This window comes from Sciurus carolinensis, chromosome 11 (genome assembly GCF_902686445.1).
Source record: "Sciurus carolinensis chromosome 11, mSciCar1.2, whole genome shotgun sequence".
Classification (NCBI taxonomy): Eukaryota; Metazoa; Chordata; class Mammalia; order Rodentia; family Sciuridae; genus Sciurus; species Sciurus carolinensis.
This window is the reverse complement of record NC_062223.1, coordinates 16300540-16322351: the sequence shown is the minus strand read 5'-3', so window position 1 is coordinate 16322351 and position 21812 is coordinate 16300540. Positions and strand designations below refer to the sequence as shown.

General features: G+C 38.5%; 2 protein-coding genes across 2 annotated transcripts; both read right to left on the bottom strand.

Moving 5' to 3' along the window:
• Positions 1-1527: 1527 nt before the first annotated feature.
• Positions 1528-2442, bottom strand: LOC124960075 (olfactory receptor 5B2-like). The gene has a single exon (XM_047518608.1). It carries the CDS (start codon positions 2440-2442, stop codon positions 1528-1530), a length of 915 nt encoding a protein of 304 aa, XP_047374564.1.
• A 16580-nt stretch (positions 2443-19022) lies between these two features.
• LOC124958971 (olfactory receptor 5B3-like) lies at positions 19023-19964 on the bottom strand. The gene has a single exon (XM_047517593.1). It carries the CDS (start codon positions 19959-19961, stop codon positions 19023-19025), a length of 939 nt encoding a protein of 312 aa, XP_047373549.1. The 5' UTR covers positions 19962-19964.
• Between the last annotated feature and the right edge of the window lie 1848 nt (positions 19965-21812).

Here is a 21812-nt window from a genome sequence, read left to right as displayed (position 1 = left end):
ACGAGTATTTCCCAGGTGATCTGAATGGAATAAGACTATTCCTCACTGGAAAAAGAATGTACAAAGGCCCTGAGGTATAAGCATCATTGAATTTGTGAAAAAACAGCAAAGAAATGAGGGAGTATGGAGAGACATAAAAGACTAGAGAAGTGACCATAGAGAGTAGAGCTCACATAAGTAAAGAATGAATGGGCAGCGGTGGTAATTTTAAAGCATTTGCAGAAATAAAAAAGATTGCATCATTGGTTTGTCATGGTAAAATTTTAGTAATCTGAATAATTGTAATCATACATAAATACACTTAAATGGCTTTGATTTTCCTCAGTATTTTTGGTAATTAATTTATTCTATCCCTTTGACAATTCAAACATGAGCATGTTGATTGTACAAAATGGCTCAAACAGAAATATTAATTCGCATAAGGTGCCAGAATTATGTATCTCTCATTAAAATGTCCAAGGAAGCACAACTTTCATTACATAGTATATCCTGTTTTTCTTCAAATGAGGACTATTCAAACTGTAAAGAAGAAAAAATTAATTTGGTTTAACCTTATTTTTAATAAACAAATTAAATATTAAATTAGGATTACTAAACCCTGCTCTATAATTCAGGGCCCTCTAGTGAAAGAGAACCAACAGTATATAGAAATGCACAAGAGGAGATTTATTATGGGTAAGAGCTCATGAGATTATGGAAACTGAGAATACCCATGATGTTCTGTCTACAAAACGGAGAACCAGGAATGTTGAGGAGGGAGAGGTGTGTCTAATATGTCTAGTGAATTCTTACAGAACAAGAACCTGAGAGCCAGTAGCTCTGAGGTCCAGAGTGAGAGATGGATGCCTCCATTGAGAGAGAAAGAGAGAAAAGGAGAGAGAGAGAGAGAGAGAGAGAGAGAGAGAGAGAGAGAGAGAGAGAGAGAGAGGAAACGAGGGAGAGAAAGAATTTGTCCTTCTCATACCTTTTTCTTCTATTCAGGAGAGTTCTTGACAAATTGATTGACGGCCACCATATTGACCAATTGACTGATTCCAAGTTCTCTCTTTGGGAAACATTCTCACAGACACACACAGAAAAAAATGTTTTACTAGCTATCTGGATATTTCTAAGATAGTCCAATTTCAGAGTACCACATTATGTTTATTCTGGCAAATAGTCTGCATCCGTGCATATGTGTCCTTATGGGACACCTGCATGCACTTATTCCATTCATGGGCTTTCTCTCCACTTATTTAACATACATTCATAGAGACATGGTTTGAAAAGTAGGTGAAAAGTATTAAATTATCAACATCCTCAATAAGCAAATGCCAAGATAGCATGCACATTGTCACTCAGGTATTGTGTTTGCACACATTTCCCTTTCACCAGACAATAGACTTTTGCACTGGAAAATGTATCACATCAGGAACTTGAATTCAGTGCAGGCTTTAATAAATGACATTACATGGAGAAGATGAGAGGAAGGAATTCAGGCTTCATCCATCCCAAAGAGTGGAAGTCAGAATCCTATGGATTATTTTCCTACCAGAAGAATTTTTGAAATGCTCTCATGACCTCGGTGTTCCTCAGGCTGTAGACCAAGGGGTTCAGCATGGGGATGACTATAGTGTAGAAAACAGAGGCAATTTTGTCAGTGTCCATGGAGTGACTGGAGCTGGGTTGTAAGTACACAAAAATTAGAGTCCCATAGAAAATAGAGACTGCAGTGAAATGGGAGGCACAGGTGGATATAGCCTTCCTGTGTCCTGCAGCTGAGCGCATCTTTAGGATAGTAATAAAAATAAATATGTAGGATATAAAGACAACTAAGAGAGCAAAAAAGATATTAAAGCTGGCAACATAAATAATAAATAGTTCACTAACATGTCTATTGGAGCAAGAGAGAACCATGAGTGCTGGAACATCACAGATAAAATGATGGATCAAAGGAGATATACAGAAGGTGAGACTGAACGTGTTCCCAGTGTAGATGGAGGCATTCAGGAAACCACAGACATAGCAGCCAATGATGAGATATGCACACACACTAGTTGTCATGGTAGTGGTGTAATGCAGGGGCTTGCACACTGCTACATAACGATCATATGCCATTGAGGACAACAGGTAATTTTCCACAGTACCAAAGGCTCCAAAAAAGAACAGCTGAGCAACACAAGCACTATAAGAAATGACATTGTCTCCAGGAAGGAGCCCAGCCATGACCTTGGGAGTGACAACTGAAGAATAACAAAAGTCCACCAGAGACAGGTTGCCAAGGAAGAAGTACATGGGAGTGTGGAGATGGGAGTCCAAGACAATCAACAGGACCATCCCCAGGTTCCCAACCAGAGTGATGGTGTAGATGAGCAGGAACGTCAGAAAGAGGGGAAGCTGCAGACCTGGGTCACTGGTCAGTCCCAGCAGGATGAACTCTGTCACTTCTGTCCTATTCTCCATCAATGTTGTCTGGGAATCTCTAGATGTTCTACAGTCATGAGGAAAAAAAATGATAAGAATTTCAATTGAAGAGGAAAGTACAATTGAAAGGTATATTCTTTCATTGTATTATTTCATGGTAGAATACAAAAGAATTCTGAGATTCTCCAGAGAAAGCATGGACTTTTGAAACCCAAATTAAGTGCTACATGAAAGTCTAGAGTTATATATTGTTGAATCTGAAGAATCATAATGACCCATAGCCCAATTTTTAATTTTTGTATATTTCTTATCTGAGATGTAAAATATTTAATAACTTGATAATAAAGACTTATTTGACTGAAGCTATGTGCCAGTTCACTTCTCCTGAGCACAGTGAAAGGTGAGCTTCCACATTGCTCACCTGCCAAAAACTGCTATGGAAAATGTAAATGTGCATTCACACTCTCCTCTTCATGAAGAGTTTGACTTTTTGTTACATTCATGTAAAGTATTCCCCATAAGATGTTCAGCAGTTTACTAATAGTTGCACAGTGATTAATTGATAATCTTTGCTGTGGTCCTAGGCCGACCTTTAACCCATGCTGAGTTTTTCCTGTATATAATAGGCTACACTGAATTTAAATTTTACTGAGTTTATTATTATGCCTCGTCTCCTTTGATGCAAAGTCAGTGTTTGGGATTTCACAGTGAACTGAGTTGTTGATTCTGGAGTTATTTAATCTTGCTCACTAAATGTTTGTCTCTTTCTGGAGGTAAAGAAAAAAGCAAATAAAAATCCCGAATAGTGAAATGATCCTTCTTTCATTGACAGAATGGTGTGAAATGAATTAACAAGAACTCAATTCCATTTCAACCTTTTCCCCATAGTCACATACTTATTATCATCAGCACTTCCCCACACATTGACTGCGATGGCAGAAAACAGACTTTTGACTAGGTTGAAGAAGGGTTTATCTCTTGAAAAAGGACAGCACACCTCTCTGCATGGTAGAGGTGGTGGGACAACTATCATGGCGGGAGCACATTTGGCCTGAAGAAGGAATTTTGAGAGAAGTCACATCATCTCCTGGAGCAGAAGGAGAGCTTAGATTCCTGGAAGAGATTCACATCAGACTTACCACTGGTCACACAAAAGTCACAGGTTCTAGACTAGCTCTCCTGAGCATCCTATTTCCATCTGCAAGGTGAAGAAGGTAATGAGTCCTCCTTTGTGAAAGTAATATCAGAAGAGAGTCCTGAGACATAATCGTGAGAATTAAAGAAGGTAATACCTAAAGGACTATCAAGTGTGGGTGCAGAGCACAACCTCATGGATGCTAGCCATCATGTTATGACTGGGTTGGGATGGTGTCTTTATGTGGGTTTAACCATCATGCATGTTGTCAAGCAGGCCTTGAGTCGAGTTTGGGTTGAAACTTCTCTCCACAAATGGCCCTTCCTTCTGTACTAGGACCAGAGAGATTCTCTGCCCTCCAGTGTTTCTCAGTCTGTCTTTACCCCAGCATCTGAGTACTGCTGCTACAATACTATGCAAGCAATCTTTTTTCTTTGGTTGTGCTGGGGATCGAACCCAGGGCCTTGTGCTTGCGAGGCGAGCACTCTACCAACTGAGCTATCTCCCCAGTCCTGGGCAATCTTACTAGAAATTTCTTCTTTGAAATCCTTAGTTTAGCTGGAACAAAAGAGTCCATTGTTCTTAAAACTCATATTTCTCTCATACTATCATTTCATAGCCACATTACAGAGCCCCAGGGTTGAAAGTTCCCAGTTTATGGGTTATTTTCAGTTTTTTATTTGTTCAAGTTCAATATTGTACAATATTTTATTTGAATATGTTCTTGAATAGTAAAAATGTTTTCCAATACTTTATTTGAATTAAAGTCTTTTATAGGATACTCATGCAAAAGTAACTAGTACTCCATACCATTTTTCTGCTCAGACATTTTTCAGTCTTTAAGTCTGCTCCATGAAGATACTTTCATTGAAAATATTAATGAACATGATCACTTTTAGCATTAACTATAGTCTACAAAAAATGATAAGTATTTACATATAAATTATGCTTGTGTGATCATGTCTAATGTAGATAGTATACAACTCTTACTTCAATAAGTATACCAAGGTTTGAGATGTTGTGTGATGTGCTAGGATTATGTATGTGTTATGACAAAGACTCAAGACTCACAGTGAACGCCATGGCCAAGAATAAGCCTGAGACAATGGTAAAATAGCTCAAATGCAGTACCTCAGTACTTTAGTTAGAATCCTTTTTACAGTTTAAAGAAGAATCATTTCACTATTCTTGGTTGGTTATATTTGAACCTTTAAGGAGAAACAGTTCTATAGTGAATAAGATAATGTCATCCCATAATCTTCCAAAGCACCACTTTTTTTATTTTCAGTTTTTGCAAAAGAATTATGAATTGTTTCATGAATCACAAATTCCTTATGAAAGATATTTTGACAAATACTCCATGCAGTCATTCACCATTTTAGATATATTTTGAAAGCTTCTCTTTCTTTTTACAAACAACTCATATTTGATATAACTACCCCAGTGTTTTTGCATGAATTACACTTCTCACTAAAATGTTTATAGAAAATATAAGCTTAACAGTTTGCTAGAAAAATAACATCAGTCATTCCAAAATAACCCATCTTAAATCATAATACCATTAAGGGAATGTTGCATAAATACTATTAGAAGATAGAGGTCTTTTTCTCAGGTAGTAGTCCAAAGTTTCCAGCTCCTCTAAGAGATGCATAAAAAGAATAGAAGTATGTTAATATGAATTGTTTAGAATCTACTCAACTTTTTCTCTGTCTTGGAAAGACCACTTACCTCCTCCTTATTAGTAAAATAAAAATTAAAAAAATGTTTTTCTCACACGATTCATAGCTAGTGTCTATACATAACAAATGAGAGGTCTTTAATGCATCTAATGAAGAGGTTATCATTTAAAAGTCAAACAATATCATTATTAACTTTGAGTGTTTTCCCTGACCATGACTGAGGGTCATAGCAAATCCTAAGGTCAGAAGAAGACCTGAGGATGATGATCATTCAGATGACAAAATAGTATCCAGTGGCCATGGAATACTGCATATCGTGTGTCGCTCTTAAAATAGTGAAGTTGAGTCATTGGGATTTCAGAGGCAAATACATGGTGATCTGGAGAAAATTATGGAAACTTGGAGATCTCTGGAGATTTCTCCTATGAGACTAACTATAGCTCCTGATCCTACTTTACAAGGGAAGAAGCAATTAAACTGCCTATAGGGATCAAGCTGGTTAGTACATTTTTATTTTACATTTATTTTTAACTGATAAATGACAATATAGGATTTTACATCTTAATTATGTACTATGAAATATTTCTACATATGTATATGTTGTGTAATTTTAAAATCAGGTAAAACATATCTGTCTTCTCACAGGCTCATCATTTTTGTGTGCTAAACTTTAGTATTACTTTCTTCTGCCATCATGATGTACACAGTACGTAAATGTTATCTTGTGGTCACCTTACTATGTAATGCACACCAGAATTTCTTGCTCCTCTGTAACTGTAAATTAATGCCCAGCGGTCACCCATCCCATCTTCCTCCCAGATTCTGATAACCACTATTCAATTCCCAAATTATTTTCAATGTTCCACATATGGGGGAGATGGTTCAGTAATCGTCTTTGAAGTCTGGCTTATTTCCCTTAACACAATGAAGCTGTCACAAATGACAGGAGTCCATTCTCACTTATGACTGACTAGTGTCCTTGGTATATATGTGCCATGTTTTCTTTTTTCTAATTATTTAATTACTTTTTATTTTTACAGACTACATTTTGATTCATTGTACACAAATGGGGTACATCATTTCATTTCTATGGTTGTGCACAGTATAGATTCATACCCTTTGTGTAACCATACATGTACATAAGGTAATGATGTCTGTCTCCTTCCACCATTTTTCATGCCCCCCCTCACTTCCTTCTACATAATCTAAAGTTCCTCCATTCTTCTCTCATTCCCCACTCCCCACCCCCATTATATATCATCATTCACTTATCAGGGAAAACATTTGGTCTTTGGTTTTGTGGAATTGTCTTATTTCACTTAGCATGATATTCTCCAGTTCCATCCATTGAGACTCACCTTTTGACCCAGTTATCCCACTCCTCGGTTTATATCCAAAGGACTTAAAATCAGCATACTACAGTAACACAGCCACATCAATGTTTATAGCTGCTCAATTTACAATAGCTAGATTGTGGAACCAACCTACGTGCCCTTCAACAGACGAATGGATAAAGAAACTGTGATATATATACAGAATGGAATATTATTCACATTTTATTTATCTATCCGTAATTTGGTGGACACTCAGGTTGCTTCCATCCCTTAGCTACTGTCCATGGTGCTGCAGGCACAGGAGGGCAGACATCTCTTTGACATGCAGATTCCATTTCCTGGGGATTCCTTCTCAGCAGGGAGATTGCAGGATCATGTGGTCATACTAGTCTGCATTTCATAAGGACTCTCCATATAGCATTGCATCCTGGCTGGCTAATGTCATTCCCACCAGCAGTGAACAGGAGTCCCTTCTCCAGAACTAGTCAGCACTATCACTGTTTTTATGATAAAGCCAATCTTAAAATGTGAGGTGATCTTATTGTGTTTTGTTTAGGGGTTTTTGTGTGTGTGTGTTTTCAGTGCCAGGACTGAATCCAGGAGCAGTCAATCAATGAATCACATTCCCCCCCCCCTTTTTTTTTTATTTTGACACAGAGTCTTGCTAAATTGCTCAGGGTGTCACTGAAATCTCTCGGCTGAATTTGAACTTGCCATCCTCCTGCCTCAGCATCCAGAGCTGCTGGGATTACAGGCCTGCACCCATGCTGGGCATATTGTGGTTTGGACGTCCGTTTCCCTGATGATGAGTGATCTGGAGTGTTTTTTCATATCCTGATTGCCCATTATGTCTTTCTTTTAGAAATGTCAATTGAAATCTATTACCCATTTTTAATAGGATTTTCTTTTCTTTTCTTGCCTTTCTTTCTATTCCTTTTTTTTTTAATTTTAATTAATTTTTAATTTACACTGCATTTCGATTCATTGTACACAAATGGGGTACAACTTTTCTTTTCTATGGTTGTACAAGATGTAGATTCACACCAATCAAGTAATCAGACAGGTACATAGGATAATGATGTCTCATTTTTTCCTCCTGAGATTTGGAGTTATTTTTGTATTCTAGATATCAACCTCTTTTCAGATATATAGTTTTGAAATAGATTCATTCATTCTGTAGTTTGTCTTTTCAATATATTGACTGTTTTTTGCAGAAGTTTTTTACTTTTATGTAATTCCCTTGGTCTATTTTGCTTTTGTTTCCTATGCCTTTTTCTCCAGAAAGATATTTGCCCATTTTAAAGTATTGAAGCCTATCCCTTGATTCTTTTTTTAATAAAGTAATTTCATCGTTTAAGGTTTGCATTTAAATATTTAAAGCAGATTGAATTGATTTTGGTAACCACTAAAAGTCCTAATCTAGCTTCATCATTGTACATGGGGTAAACAATTTTTCCAGTGCCATTTATTGGAAAGAATGCTTTCCCCGATTTGTGAACTTAGCCCCTTGTCCAAAATCAGTTGGCTGTAGTGTGTGGTTGACTTCAACTATAAAAAAGAGTAGAGAAAACTCCAATTACAAAATCAAAAATTAATGGGAGAATATGTCTATTGACCATAAAGATATAAAAATAATTATAGAAGAATAATACGAATAATTTTATAAAAATACATTGGATAACATAGATCAAATACAAATTCCTTGAAATATCCACGCTACAAGAAAGAAAAAAACCTGAATATCCTATGAAAAGTGTAGAGATTGAATTAATAATAAATAAACTCTCAAGAAAGAAACCCAGGAACAAATGGAATCAGTGATTTCTCACTAACTCACACACAATCATAATAGATGATTATGATGAGAGGAAACCAGGTGTGAGTTTGTATTAGGTTCCCATGGCTGCTGTAACAAGTTACTGCAAACCTGGAGGCTGACAATAACGCACATTGGTTCTTTGTACTGCTGAAAGTCAGAAGTGTAAGAAAACCACGCCAGACACAGGAAATCACATAAGAGGGTTTATTAAGCAAACAGAGTGTCTCCCTGCAGGGTAAGAGAGAAAAGGAGAGGAAAAGGGAGGAAAAGAGAGGAAAAGGGAGAAAAGGGAGGAAAAAGGGTGCACACTAGAGTGGAAAAGCTAGGAGGAGAGAGAAAGCAAGTGAGTAGGAGAGAGAAAAGCAAGAGAAAAGATGGCAGGGAAGTTACCCTTAAGCAGTTGAATTCTGCCAGGTTAACACAGGACCAATAACAGAGAAAGATACTTGCAAGCTGACTGATGAACCAATAGTTAACCAGGATGTTCACAGACTGACAGTAGTTGGGAGGCGGGGAAATGGATGCCAAGGAAAGGGGGGGGAGTAGCTTTGTATTATACCGAAGTCTGAAATCAGTCTCACCGAACATGGTGTCAGAGCCTTTGCCTCTTAGAATCTCTAGAGGACACCTCATTTGTATGCCTCCTGCATTCTCTGCTGACCTCCAGGACCCCATGACTTATGATCACATCACATCAAGGTAGATTTGGCAGATGCAATGCTCACTCCTCCTTTGTCTATGATAAAGTCTTTCTGATTTCCATTTATGAGGACACATGACATTGACTTTGAGGTGCACAAAGGTATTCCTGATGACCTCTCACTCTGAAAATCCTTTAGCTGATCATATTTGCACAGTGCTTCTTGTCCACATAGATTAACAGTGGAAGGTGTCAGTAATTACCATGTGAATGTTTGGGAGGACCACCACCAAACCTGCCAGAATATGATATATAAATCACATATTGTGCTCTTTGGAAATTTTCCATAAATCCAAATCATTCTAAAATTAAACAATCATTAAAATATTAATTAGAAGTGAATCCAATAGGAGAGATATCACTCTGCATGCTGGAGTGGATGTCTGTGTTGCATACACTGCACCACAGGTACCAGCATGACCATCTTTGCATATTCAGTCTTAGTGACGTTGAGGTCCCCTGCTGTACGGGGATGAGACATTACACACTCAGGCACACTGCTGTGCTTCCGTTTGAATAACATTGAGCTCCCGGAGGGACAAAGTTAAAAGCATTTATATAGTGCTTGGTACCAGAATTTTTAAGGGGTCTTATCTGTTTAGTGCTGACAAATATTGTTTGTACATATTCCATATTTTTTTCATCTTTTTTTTATTATTATATACAAATGGGATACATGTTGTTTCTCTATTTGTACATACAGTCAAGGCATACCATTTGTGTAATCATACGTTTACATAGGGCAATGATGTTTGATTATTTTTTGTCCTTCCCCCCCACACCTCCCACCCCTCTTTTCCCTCTATACAGTCCTTCTTTCCTTCATTCTTACCGCTCTCCTTATCCCTAACCCTAAACCTAACCCTAAACCTAATGCTAACCCCTCCCACCCCCCATTGTATGTCCTCATCCGCTTATCAGCGAGATCATTCGTCCTTTAGTTTTTTGAGATTGGCTTATGTCACTTAGCATGATATTCTCCAATTTCATTCATTTGCCTGTAAATGCCATAATTTTATCATTCTTCATTGCGGATTAATATTCCATTGTATATATATGCCACAGTTTCTTTATCCATTCATCAACTGAAGGGCATCTAGGTTGGTTCCACAATCTGGCTATGGTGAATTGAGCAGCAATGAACATCGATGTGTCTGTATCTCTGTAGTATGCTGATTTTAAGTCCTTTTGGTATAGGCCAAGGAGTGGGATAGCTGGGTCAAATGGTGGTTCCATTCCAAGCTTTCTGAGGAATCTCCACACTGCTTTCCAGAGTGGCTGCACTAATTTGCAACCCCACCAGCAATGTATGAGTGTTCCTTTTTCACCACATCCTCGCCAACACCTATTGTTGCTTGTATTTTTGATAATCACCATTCTAATTGGGGTGAGATGAAATCTTAGGGTAGTTTTGATTTGCATTTCCCTTATTACTAGGGATGTTGAACATTTTTTCATATATCTGTTGATTACTTGTACATCTTCTTCTGTGAAGTGTCTGTTCATTTCCTTAGCCCATTTGTTGACTGGATTATTTGTATTCTTCATGTAGAGTTTTTTGAGTTCTTTATAGATTCTGGAAATTAGCACTCTATCTGAAGTATGGTTGGCAAAGATATTCTCCCACTCTGTAGGCTCTCTCTTCACATTTCTGATAGTTTCCTTTGCTGAGAGAAAGCTTTTTAGTTTGAATCTATCCCAGTTGTTGATTCTTGTTTTTATTTCTTGTGCTATGGGAGTCCTGTTAAGGAAGTCTGATCCTAAGCCAACAAGTTGAAGATTTGGACCTACTTTTTCTTCTATAAGATGCAGGATCTCTGGTCTGATTCCGAGGTCCTTGATCCATTTTGAGTTGAGTTTTGTGTAGGGTGAGAGATAGGGGTTTAATTTCATTCTATTGCATATGGTTTTCCAGTTTTCCCAGCACCATTTGTTGAAGAGGCTATCTTTTCTCCATTGCATATTTTTGGAACCTTTGTCTAGTATGAGAAAATTGTATTTATTTGGGTTTGTGTCCATGTCCTCTATTCTGTACCATTGATCTACCTGTCTATTTTGGTACCAATACCATGCCATTTTTGTTACTATTGCTTTGTAGTAGAGTTGAAGATCTGGTATTGCAATACCCCCTGCTTCGCTCTTGCTACTGACGATTGCTTTAGCTATTCTAGGTTTCTTATTCTTCCAGATGAATTTCATAATTGCTTGCTCTATTTCTGCAAGGTACATCATTGGGATTTTAATTGGAATTGCATTGAATCTGTATAGCACTTTAGGTAGTATAGCCATTTTGACAATATTAATTCTGCCTATCCAGGAACATGGGAGATCTTTCCATCTTCTAAGGTTTTCTTTTTAATTTCTTTCTTTAGTGTTCTTTAGTTCTCATTGTAGAGGTCTTTCACCTCTTTTGTGAGATTGATTCCCAAGTATTTTATTTTGTTCGATGCTATTGTGAATGGGGTAGTTTTCCTAATTTCTCTTTCTGAAGATTCATCACTTATGTATAAAAATGCATTGGATTTATGAGCATTGATCTTGTAACCTGCTACTTTACTGAATTCACTTATGAGTTCTAAAAGTTTTCTGGTGGAATTTCCCGGTTCCTCTAAATATATAATCATGTCATCAGCGAACAGGGATAGTTTGAGTTCTTCTTTTCCAATTCTTATCCCTTTAATTTCTTTGGTTTGTCTGATTGCTCTGGCTAGAGTCTCAAGGACGATGTTGAAAGCGGTGAAAGACGGCATCCCTGCCTTGTTCCAGTTTTTAGGGGGAACGCTTTCAGTTTTTCACCATTTAGAATGATATTAGCCATGGCCTTTATAATGTTAAGGAATGTTCCCACTACCCCAATTTTTTCTAGTGTTTTGAGCATGAAGAGATGCTGTATTTTATCAAATGCTTTTTCTGCATCTATTGAAATAATCATGTGATTCTTAACTTTAAGTCTGTTGATATGGTGAATGACATTTATTGATTTCCAAATGTTGAACCAACCTTGCATCCCTGGGATAAAACCCACTTGATCGTGGTGCACTATCTTTTTAATATATTTTTGTATGCGATTTGCTAAAATTTTGTTGAGAATTTTTGCGTCGATGTTCACTAAGGATATTGGTCTGAAATTTTCTTTCCTCGATGTGTCTCTGTCTGGTTTAGGTATCAGGGTGATATTGGCTTCATAGAACGAGTTTGGGAGGGTTCCCTCCTCTTCTATTTCATGGAATAGTTTGAGGAGTATTGGAATGAGCTCTTCTTTAAAGGATTTGTAGAACTCGGCTGAGAACCCATCTGGTCCTGTACTTTTCTTTGTTGGTAGGCTTTTGATGACCTCTTCTATTTCATTGCTTGAAATTGGTTTATTTAAGTTGTGTATGTTCTCCTCCTTCATTTTTGGTAATTCATATGTCTCTAGAAATTTGTTGATGTCTTCGAGGTTTTCTGTTTTGTTGGAGTATAGATTTTCGAAATAGTTTCTAATTATGTTTTGTATTTCACTCGTGTCTGTTGTGATGTTTCCCTGTTCATTCCGAATTTTAGTAATTTGAGTTTTCTCCCTCTTTCTCTTTGTTAGTGTGGCTAAGGGTTTATCAATTTTATTTATTTTTTCAAAGAACCAACTATTTATTTTCTTAATTTTTCCAATTGTTTCTTTTGTTTCGATTTCGTTGATTTCGGCTCTGATTTTAACTATTTCCTGACTTCTACTACTTTTGGTATTGGTCTGCTCTTCTTTTTCTAGCACTTTGAGCTAAGAAAGTCGTTTATTTGTTGATTTCTACTTCTTTTCTTGAATGCGCCCCATAAAATAAATCTTCCTCTAAGTACTGCTTTCATAGTGTCCCAGAGATTTTGATATGATGTGTCTTTGTTCTCGTTTACTTCTAAGAATTTTTTTATTTCCCTCCTGATGTCTTCTGTTATCCATTCATCATATAATAGTGTATTATTTAATCTCCAGGTATTGGAGAAGTTTCTGTTTTTTATTCTGTCATTTATTTCTGATTTCAATCCATTATGATCTGATAGAGTACAAGATAGTATCTCTATCTTCTTGTATTTGCTAACAGTAGCTTTGTGGCATAAAATATGGTCTATTTTAGAGAAGGATCCATGTGCTGCTGAGAAGAAAGTGTATTCGTTCTTTGTTGGATGGTATATTCTATATATGTCCGTTAAGTCTAAATTGTTGATTGTGTTGTTGAGATCTATAGTTTCTTTATTCAATTTTTCTTTGGACGATCTATCCAGTGGTGAGAGAGGTGTGTTAAAATCGCCTAGTATTATTGTGTTGTGGTCTATTTGATTTCTGGAATTGAGAAGGATTTGTTTGACGTACGTGGATGAGCCAATGTTCGGGGCATAGATATTTATGATTGTTATGTCTTGCTGATTTATGCCTCCCTTAAGCAGCATGTAATGTCCTTCTTTATCCCTTCTGACTAGTTTTGGTTTGAAGTCCACATTATCTGAAATGAGGATGGATACTCCAGCTTTTTTGCTGTGTCCGTGGGCATGGTATGTTTTTCCCCATCCTTTCACCTTTAGTCTATGGGTGTCTCTTTCTATGAAATGAGTCTCTTGCAGGCAGCATATTGTTGGATTTCTCTTTTTAATCCAAATTGCCAGTCTATGTCCTTTGATTGATGAGTTCAGGCCATTAACATTCAGGGTTATTATTGTGATATGATTTGTATTCCCAGTCAATTGACTCATATTTGTTTTTGACATGATTTGGTTTCTCCTTTATTTGGCTATTCCTTTAGGCTAGCGCCTCCTATTGCTGATTTGCATCGTTGTTTTTTATCTCTTCCTCATGGAATATTTTGCTGAGAATGTTCTGTAATGCTGGCTTTCTTTTTGTAAATTCCTTTAGCTTTTGTTTATCATGGAATGATCTTATTTCATCGTCAAATTTGAAGGTAAGTTTTGCTGGGTATAAGATTCTTGGTTGGCATCCATTTTCTTTCAGGGCTTGGTAAATGTTGTTCCAGGCCCTTCTATCTTTTAGGGTCTGGATTGAAAAATCTGCTGCTATTCTTATTGGTTTCCCTCTGAATGTAATTTGATTCTTTTCTCTCGCGGCCTTTAAAATTCTGTCTTTATTTTGTATGTTAGGTATTTTCATAATAATGTGCCTTGGTGTGGGTCTGTTGTAATTTTGTATGTTTGGAGTTCTATAAGCCTCTTGTACTTGGTTTTCCATTTCATTCTTCAGATTTGGGAAATTTTCTGTTATTATTTCATTGAATAGATTGTTCATTCCTTTGGTTTGTTTCTCTAAGCCTTCCTCAATCCCAATAATTCTCAAATTTGGCCTTTTCATGATATCCCATAATTCTTGAAGATTCTGTTCATGATTTCTTACCATCTTCTCTGTTTGGCCAACTTTGTTTTCAAGATTAAATAATTTGTCTTCAATGTCTGAGGTTCTGTCTTCCAGGTGTTCTATCCTATTGGTTATGCTCTCTATGGAGTTTTTAATTTGGTTTATTGTTTCCTTCATTTCAAGTATTTCAGTTTGCTTTTTTTTCAGTATCTCTAACTCTTTATTGAAATGATCTCTTGCTTCCCATATTTGGTCTTTTAACTGTTGATTGGTGTGATCATTTAATGCTTGCATTTGCTCTTTCATCTCCTCCTTCAATGCCTGCATTTGCTCTTTCATCTCCTCATTTGCTTCCCTGATCATTCTACGTACATTCTGAACTCCCTTTCTGACATTTCTTCTGCTGTGCTGTCATTGGGTTTTATTGATGCAGTATCTAGGTTTGTTTGGGACATTTTCTTCCCTTGTTTTCTCATATTGGTCAGTTGTCAGTGGGACCCTGAGATATTGCAGATTTCCTCTATTGGCTTATAGTGTCCCGGTAGATTTACAGTGTATCACCTCCCAGCCTTCAGTAGCCTGATGTCTTGGAGAAATTTGATAATGCAGTGCATCTGAAGAAAGCTGCCCCTAGCCCCCTACTGGTTCCACGGTTTGGAGCTGGCTCTGTGCGGAAAGGCTCTCACTGGGGGCCTGCACCGTGCAGCTGACCGTGTGGGGGGAGCCCACCGCCGGAGTGTGGAAGGCTACCTGGGGAAGACTCTAGCTGCCCTGCCCTGCTCTGATAAGCCACCCCTATCTGTGCCTGCCACCCGGGCCAAGCTTTACCCAGTGGGCAGACTCACCCGTGGCTCTATTTTAGTCCGAGTCTCTCAATGCCTCCCCTTCTTAACTCCTGGGTTCTGGAGCGACTGGGGATGCAGTCACCCTCTAGGCCGCCATCTTGGATCGCTCCGTGGAAAGAGCCTGCGGCCGGAATGGGCAGAGCCGCCTGAAGAGGTCTCTGGCTGCCCTGCCCTGATCCCAGAGGCTGCTTGTGGATCAAAGCTCTCTGTTGGTTCGGGGACTTGTGGCTGGCTCTACGTAGAAAGCCTCTCACTGGGTGGTCTGCTCCGAGAAGCTAGCCTTAAAAGGCACCTCCCACCGCAGGGATCCAGGCTGCTTGGGGAAGTCTCTGGCTGCCCTATCCTGGTCCCTGAAGCTGCTTGGGTGCCAGAGTATGCCGCGCTGGCTCCAGGACTTGGAGCTTATTCTGGTCAGAAAGGCTCTCACTAGGGGGCCTGCTCCGAGAACCTGGAGAAGCTGGCTGTGTGGGCACGGCCCGCCGCCGGAGTGCGCAGGGCTTCCTGTGGAAGACTCTAGCTGCCCTGCCCGGCTCCGATAAGCCACCTCTATCAGGGCCTGCAACCCGGGCCGAGCTTTACCCAGTGGGCAGACTCACCCGTGGCTCTATTTCAGTCTGATTCTCTCAATGCCTCCCCTTCTTAACTCCTGGGTTCTGGAACAACTGGGGGTGCAGTCACCCTCTAGGCCGCCATCTTGGATCGCCCATATTCCATATTGATACGTAGGATTTTTTGTTAATTGTATATTGATGTGCATGAAATAATTTAAAAATGGAACAAGATATAAAATATTTCAATATTATATTTAAAGTACTCTTTGTGATTTCCTAAATACAGCTTGAGTGTTGTTTACCATTTAATGAAATATAAATTCTAAGGAATAAAGTATGAGATGGTTTGAAATCATCTGCCCCCTAATGGGATTTTCAGAAATTCCTGTTGTCTTAAAGTGCAGAGTGTGACCAAACTACGGAACCAGCCTAGGTGTCCATCAACAGCTGAGTGGTTAAAGAAAAGGTGGGACTGACAGATGACCCAGCACTGCAGCCCCTCATCTTCAGCCTGTTCATGTTCACGTACCTGGTCACCATCCTGGGAAACCTGCTCTTCATCCTGGCCATTAGTTCTGATTCCCATCTCCACATGCCCAGTTGAGTGGGTTGTAGCCAAAGGCCTCTTTGGATTATTCTCCATAACCAAGAATGTTTTTCCTTCTTTTTCCGTAGTCCTGAGAAGACATTGGTTGCCAAGCAAGAGTGTAGAGCTTTGTTTTGCAAAAGTGTTCACTCATTTATTTGTGTTTTAAATGACCTATATTATACATATTTATGAAGAATAATGTGTAGTTCTGATTCTTGTATCCATTGGGTAGAGATCAAGGCAGGGTTTTAGCACATCCATCTCTTCAAAGTTTTATCATTTTGTTGTGGCAATTGCATTCAAATTTCTCCCCTCCAAGTTGTGATATGCAATGCATTTCTGTTCATTATGTTTACCCTGCGGTGTCCAAAACACCCAAGATTATTACATTTCTTCAATCATAAAAAAAAAAAGAAAAGAAAATGTGGTAGATAAACACAAGAGAGCTTTACTCAGCCATCAAGAAGAATGAAACTATGTCATTTGCAGGAAAATGGATGGAACAAGAAATCATCATGTTAAGTAAAATAAGTCAAAATTACAGGATAGTATGTTTTCTCTCATATATGGAAGCTAGTGAGGAAAAAAAGAAAAGAAAGGTGGGGGCAGACCACAAATAAGGCCAAAAGGAGATCAGTAGAGGAAATGATCCAAGGGGAGGGAGATGGAGAGGGAGGAAGTAAGTTCTGAGGAGTGAGATTGACCAAATTAGATTGTTATACGGCACTACTATGTATGAATATGTAACAACAAATTCTGCCATTATGTACAATTATAAAGCACCAATAAAAAATGTGGAAGGAAAATGAGGAGTGTGAGGACTGAGTGAGAATGTTGACAAAAAGGTTCAGCAAAAGCAAAAATTAGTTGTGTCTGCATAAATATACTGCATGTTTCTCTAGCTTTATCTCATGCCAAGACTTACCAAAACCAATGTTTCAAAGGTCAATATACATAACACGATTGCATTAAAGAAGAATTATTTAGCTCATTTATTAAACAATGTTTGTTAGAATCTTCTATGAAACAGGACATCTAGTCAGGTAATGATGATCATATAGTAAGTAAAACATAAAAATCAACACTTTTGTGAAGTTAGCATTCCAAATCAGAATGATAAGAAACAAGTAAGCAATTACATACTAGATAGGACAAAGAAGAAGGACAGAGGTTGAGGGTATACCTTATGTGGTCAGCTGAAAGTGACTGTTTTATAAAATGATCATGGAAGGACTCTATGTCAAGGTAACATTTCTGCAAACTTGAAAGAAGAAAGAATATTTCACAAGAAGAACAGCAAGTGCAAAGGCCCTGAGGCTTGAGCACGTTTGGAGTTGTGAAGAGATAGCAAGGAAAGCAGTGAGAAAGCAGTGAGAAAAAGAATGGGGAATGATAAGAGGATAACTCAACTAAAGGAAAAATGGCCGACATTAGCAGTTCAAGGATCATAGACAAGTGCATTATTAGCTTCTCAGGATAATTTTTAAATACACTGAAAACTAGAGTTAAAAAATGACGACATCAAAATGTTTTCAATTTTCCTGATTTTTCTGGCACATCGGACACTTTATCCCTTAGAAAATTTGAACATAAACATCTTATTTGTATAGAATGACTCAAACAGAAATATGAATTCATAGATGTCAATTTATGTATCTCATTAAAATGTGTAATGAAGAAGACATACTTTCATTCAATAATATATCATTCTTTTTTCTTACATTAGTATGCTTGGACTAGGAATGAAGGAAATTTTAAAATATTGTCTATGAATTTTTATTCTACTACAAAGATTAAATGTGGATTTAGGCTTATTAAACACTGGTCTTGCAGTTAGGGTTCTCCAGGGAAAGAACCAAAAGGAATTGAGTATACATGTGAGTGGAATTTTATCCTGACTGGGGACCCCGTGCTTGTGGAAACTGAGACAGGCCGTGCTCTGGGATCTGCATGCTGGGAACCACAGAGAGGGGATGAGGCACAACTAGTATACATGTGGGGACCAAGGGTCTGAGAGCAAGTGGCTCTGACATCCAAGAGCAAGAGGAGGTGGAACCCAGATCCAGAAAAAGGAGGGAGAAAGAGAGAGGGAGTTTGCCCCTAGCAATTGGTTCTGCTCAGATGAGCCTTCTACTCACATTGATGAGAGAAGTACACTACTCTACTAAGTATACTGCCAAAAATAAGACTCTCTTTTGAAATATCCTCACAGAAACACACAAAAAGATGTTTTACTGGCTACCCAGATATCCCTTCATTGAGAAAAATTAAATAAATTGACCACCACCAATAGCCACATTACCCTTAATTTCGACAAAATTACCAGACACATGTACATGTGTACACACCTTCTGTTTGTGATTATCTAGATGCACTTCCTCTGCATTTATTAGCATGGACATGGGGTAAAAACTTGCATGGGTCATGAGGCAATAATCAATATACAATAAGACTTTAGACAAGCAGACCACAAGTTATCAGAGATATTTTCATTCAGGTATTAGAGTCTGAATACATTGCTTCCATTTTTATAAATTACAGTCTTCTGAAGCCAAGGGTAACTTCATTATGTCTACTAAAATGGAACTCGGTATATGGAGAAGACATGAGAGGAATGTGATCTTCAAAAGCAATGTCACAGTCCTACAGGCTGCCTTCCCTCCAAAACAATCTTTGTGAATGCGTTCTTCACCTCTTTGTTCCGTAGGCTGTAGACCATAGGGTTCAACATAGGAATGACCAAAGTATAGAATACAGATGTGATTTTGGCAGTATCCAAGGAATGACTGGATCTGGGCTGTAAATACATAAAGATAATCGTACCATAGAAAATAGAAATGGCAGTGAAGTGGGAGGCACAGGTGGAGATAGCCTTCCGATGTCCTGCACCTGAGCGCACCTTTAGGATGGTGATAAAAATCAATACGTAGGATATTAAAATAACAAGAAGAGCAACAAAGATATTGAAACTGGCTACATAAAAAAGAATCAGCTCATTTACCTGTCTATCAGAGCAAGAGAGAGTCATAATTGCTGGAATATCACAGAAGAAATGATGGACCACGTTGGAATTACAAAAAGATAGAAGGAACGTGTTCCCAGTGTAGACTGAGGCACTCACAAATCCACAGACATAGCAGCCTATGATGAGATATGCACACACCCTGGTTGTCATGGTGGTGGTGTAGTGCAGGGGCTTGCACACTGCAGCATAGCGATCATAGGCCATTGAGGCCAGGAGGTAGTTTTCCACAGTAGCAAAACCTGTAAAGAAGAACATCTGAGCAACACAAGCATTGTAGGAGATGACCTCATCTCCAGGAAGAAGCCCAGCCATGACTGTGGGAGTGACAGCTGAGGAGTAACACAAGTCCACCAGAGACAGGTTGCCAAGGAAGAAGTACATGGGAGTGTGGAGACGGGAGTCCAAGAGGATCAACAGGACCATCCCCAGGTTCCCAACCAGAGTGATGATGTAGATGAGCAAGAACGTCAGAAAGAGGGGAAGCTGCAGACCTGGGTCACTGGTCAGTCCCAGCAGGATGAACTCTGTCACTTCTGTCCTGTTCTCCATCAGTGTCACCTTGCAATCTCTATATGGTTTACAACCCTGAAAAGAAAGGGAATAAAATGTTAAAAAAAAATTGAAATGAATCAGAAAGTCTAAGATATATTATTTCTTTGTAGCAACAACTCATACTTCAAGATTCTTCAGAAAATGAATGGACTTGTAATTTGATGTGTCAGTTATATACAGGGTTACGTGCTGTTGAATCTGAGAAATCGTAATGAATAGGTTACCCTAATTTACTATTTTATACATTTGTTAACTGACCCATTCACAATTTAATACTTGACCGAAAGAACTTGTCTGAGTGTCTCTGTCTGCTGCTGCTCTTCTCCTGAGCACAGTTGGAGTAAACCATTTTTGTGGATCACCTGCCAAGAACTGCTGGAGGCATGTTATGTCTCCTCATCATCTCCTCTCATCAATAGTTTGAGTTTGGTTGATGGTTAAACTCATCGGAACTATGAAGCCCACAAAGTCGAGAAATTTCCTCTTATTCACACAAGTATTATTTGCTCATCTCTGCTCTGGACCCAGACCAACCTGTAACCATCATAAGTGGATCCTATGTGTAATGGTCTAAGCAGAATTTAAATCCAACTGATTTTTCTGAATTTGCAACACCCCTGGTCTGCTTGGTTCAACTTCAATGTTTGAGTTTCGTCAGTGAACTACGAAAGTGATACATGAGGTGAAAAATTCATCTTCTCCTCCATGTTTGCTTCCCAGTGGAGGGACACCAACAAAAATCCATAAGAGTGAAGGAAAATTCTTCAGTGACTGAAAATTGGTTCAACCACAGAATGGTCCTGAATGAATCAGGTTCTGAATTGCACATCAGCCTCCTCCGACACCTTCCTGCTTGTTGTCAGCGCCTCACCTGCAGGTGCTGGCTGAAATGCAGCTAAAATCAGAAATTCTGATTTGGTTGAAGTTGAGGTTCATTCCTGACCCAACACAACATCTCTATACATGAGAGCTGAGAGGGAATCCCCCAGGTGGAGGGAGCGTGCCTGGCCTGCAGAGGCAGCGGTTCTGAATACAGACCTGTCATCAGACGGCAGACGTGAGCCTCGGTTCCTGGGAGAGACTCACTGTTTACAACCCAGCAGGTCCTAACCCACCTCCTCTGAACATCAAATTCCCATCTACAAATTGAAGACAGCAACGAGACTGACTTTTAGTTCCTTGTGAGAGTTAAATAAGGTGATGCATAAAGGGCAACAAGATGCAGGGTGTTAAGCACAACCTGAGGAGTGCTAGCTACCACATTAGTATTATTGGAAGGAATATGGCTCATGTTATTTTTATTTTAATCAGGCTGCAGGCTGACACACAGGCCATCAGTCCTGGATGAGTCTGAAGTCTAAGCTTTTATTCCAATTTTCCTTTATCCTACTATGGCCATTGAGATTTTCTGCCCAGTGTTTCTTAGTCTGTTATTACTCCAAACACATGATTACTGTTCCTACAATTCCATATGGGAAAATTTATTAAAATCTGGATTCTTGCAATTAAACTAAAATATGGATTTTAATGATTTTAGTTTAGTTGCAAGAATCCATTCTAATTAAAATTCTTTTTTTTCTCTATTATTTGTCATCCCATAACAAAATCACAAAGACCCAGGGTCTCTGAGACCCAAGCCTCAGTTTATGAGCTCCCTTAAGCTCACAGACATGATTTATTGGCAAGATTCACATGGTAAAATATTTTATTTGAATCTTTTCTTGCATAGAAACTGTATTCAATTTCATTTTTAAAATTTAGCCCTTGAAAAAAGATCCATCCAAAACTCTTATTCCCTACTATCTGTCTCCTAAACATTTGGCAACTTCATTTAGAAGCCTGCCCCAT

Excerpts from the sequence above, each read along its gene's own strand:
- LOC124960075 (XM_047518608.1), bottom strand. The coding sequence starts at position 2,442 with ATGGAGAATAGGACAGAAGTGACAGAGTTCATCCTGCTGGGACTGACC.
- LOC124958971 (XM_047517593.1), bottom strand. The coding sequence starts at position 19,961 with ATGGAGAACAGGACAGAAGTGACAGAGTTCATCCTGCTGGGACTGACC.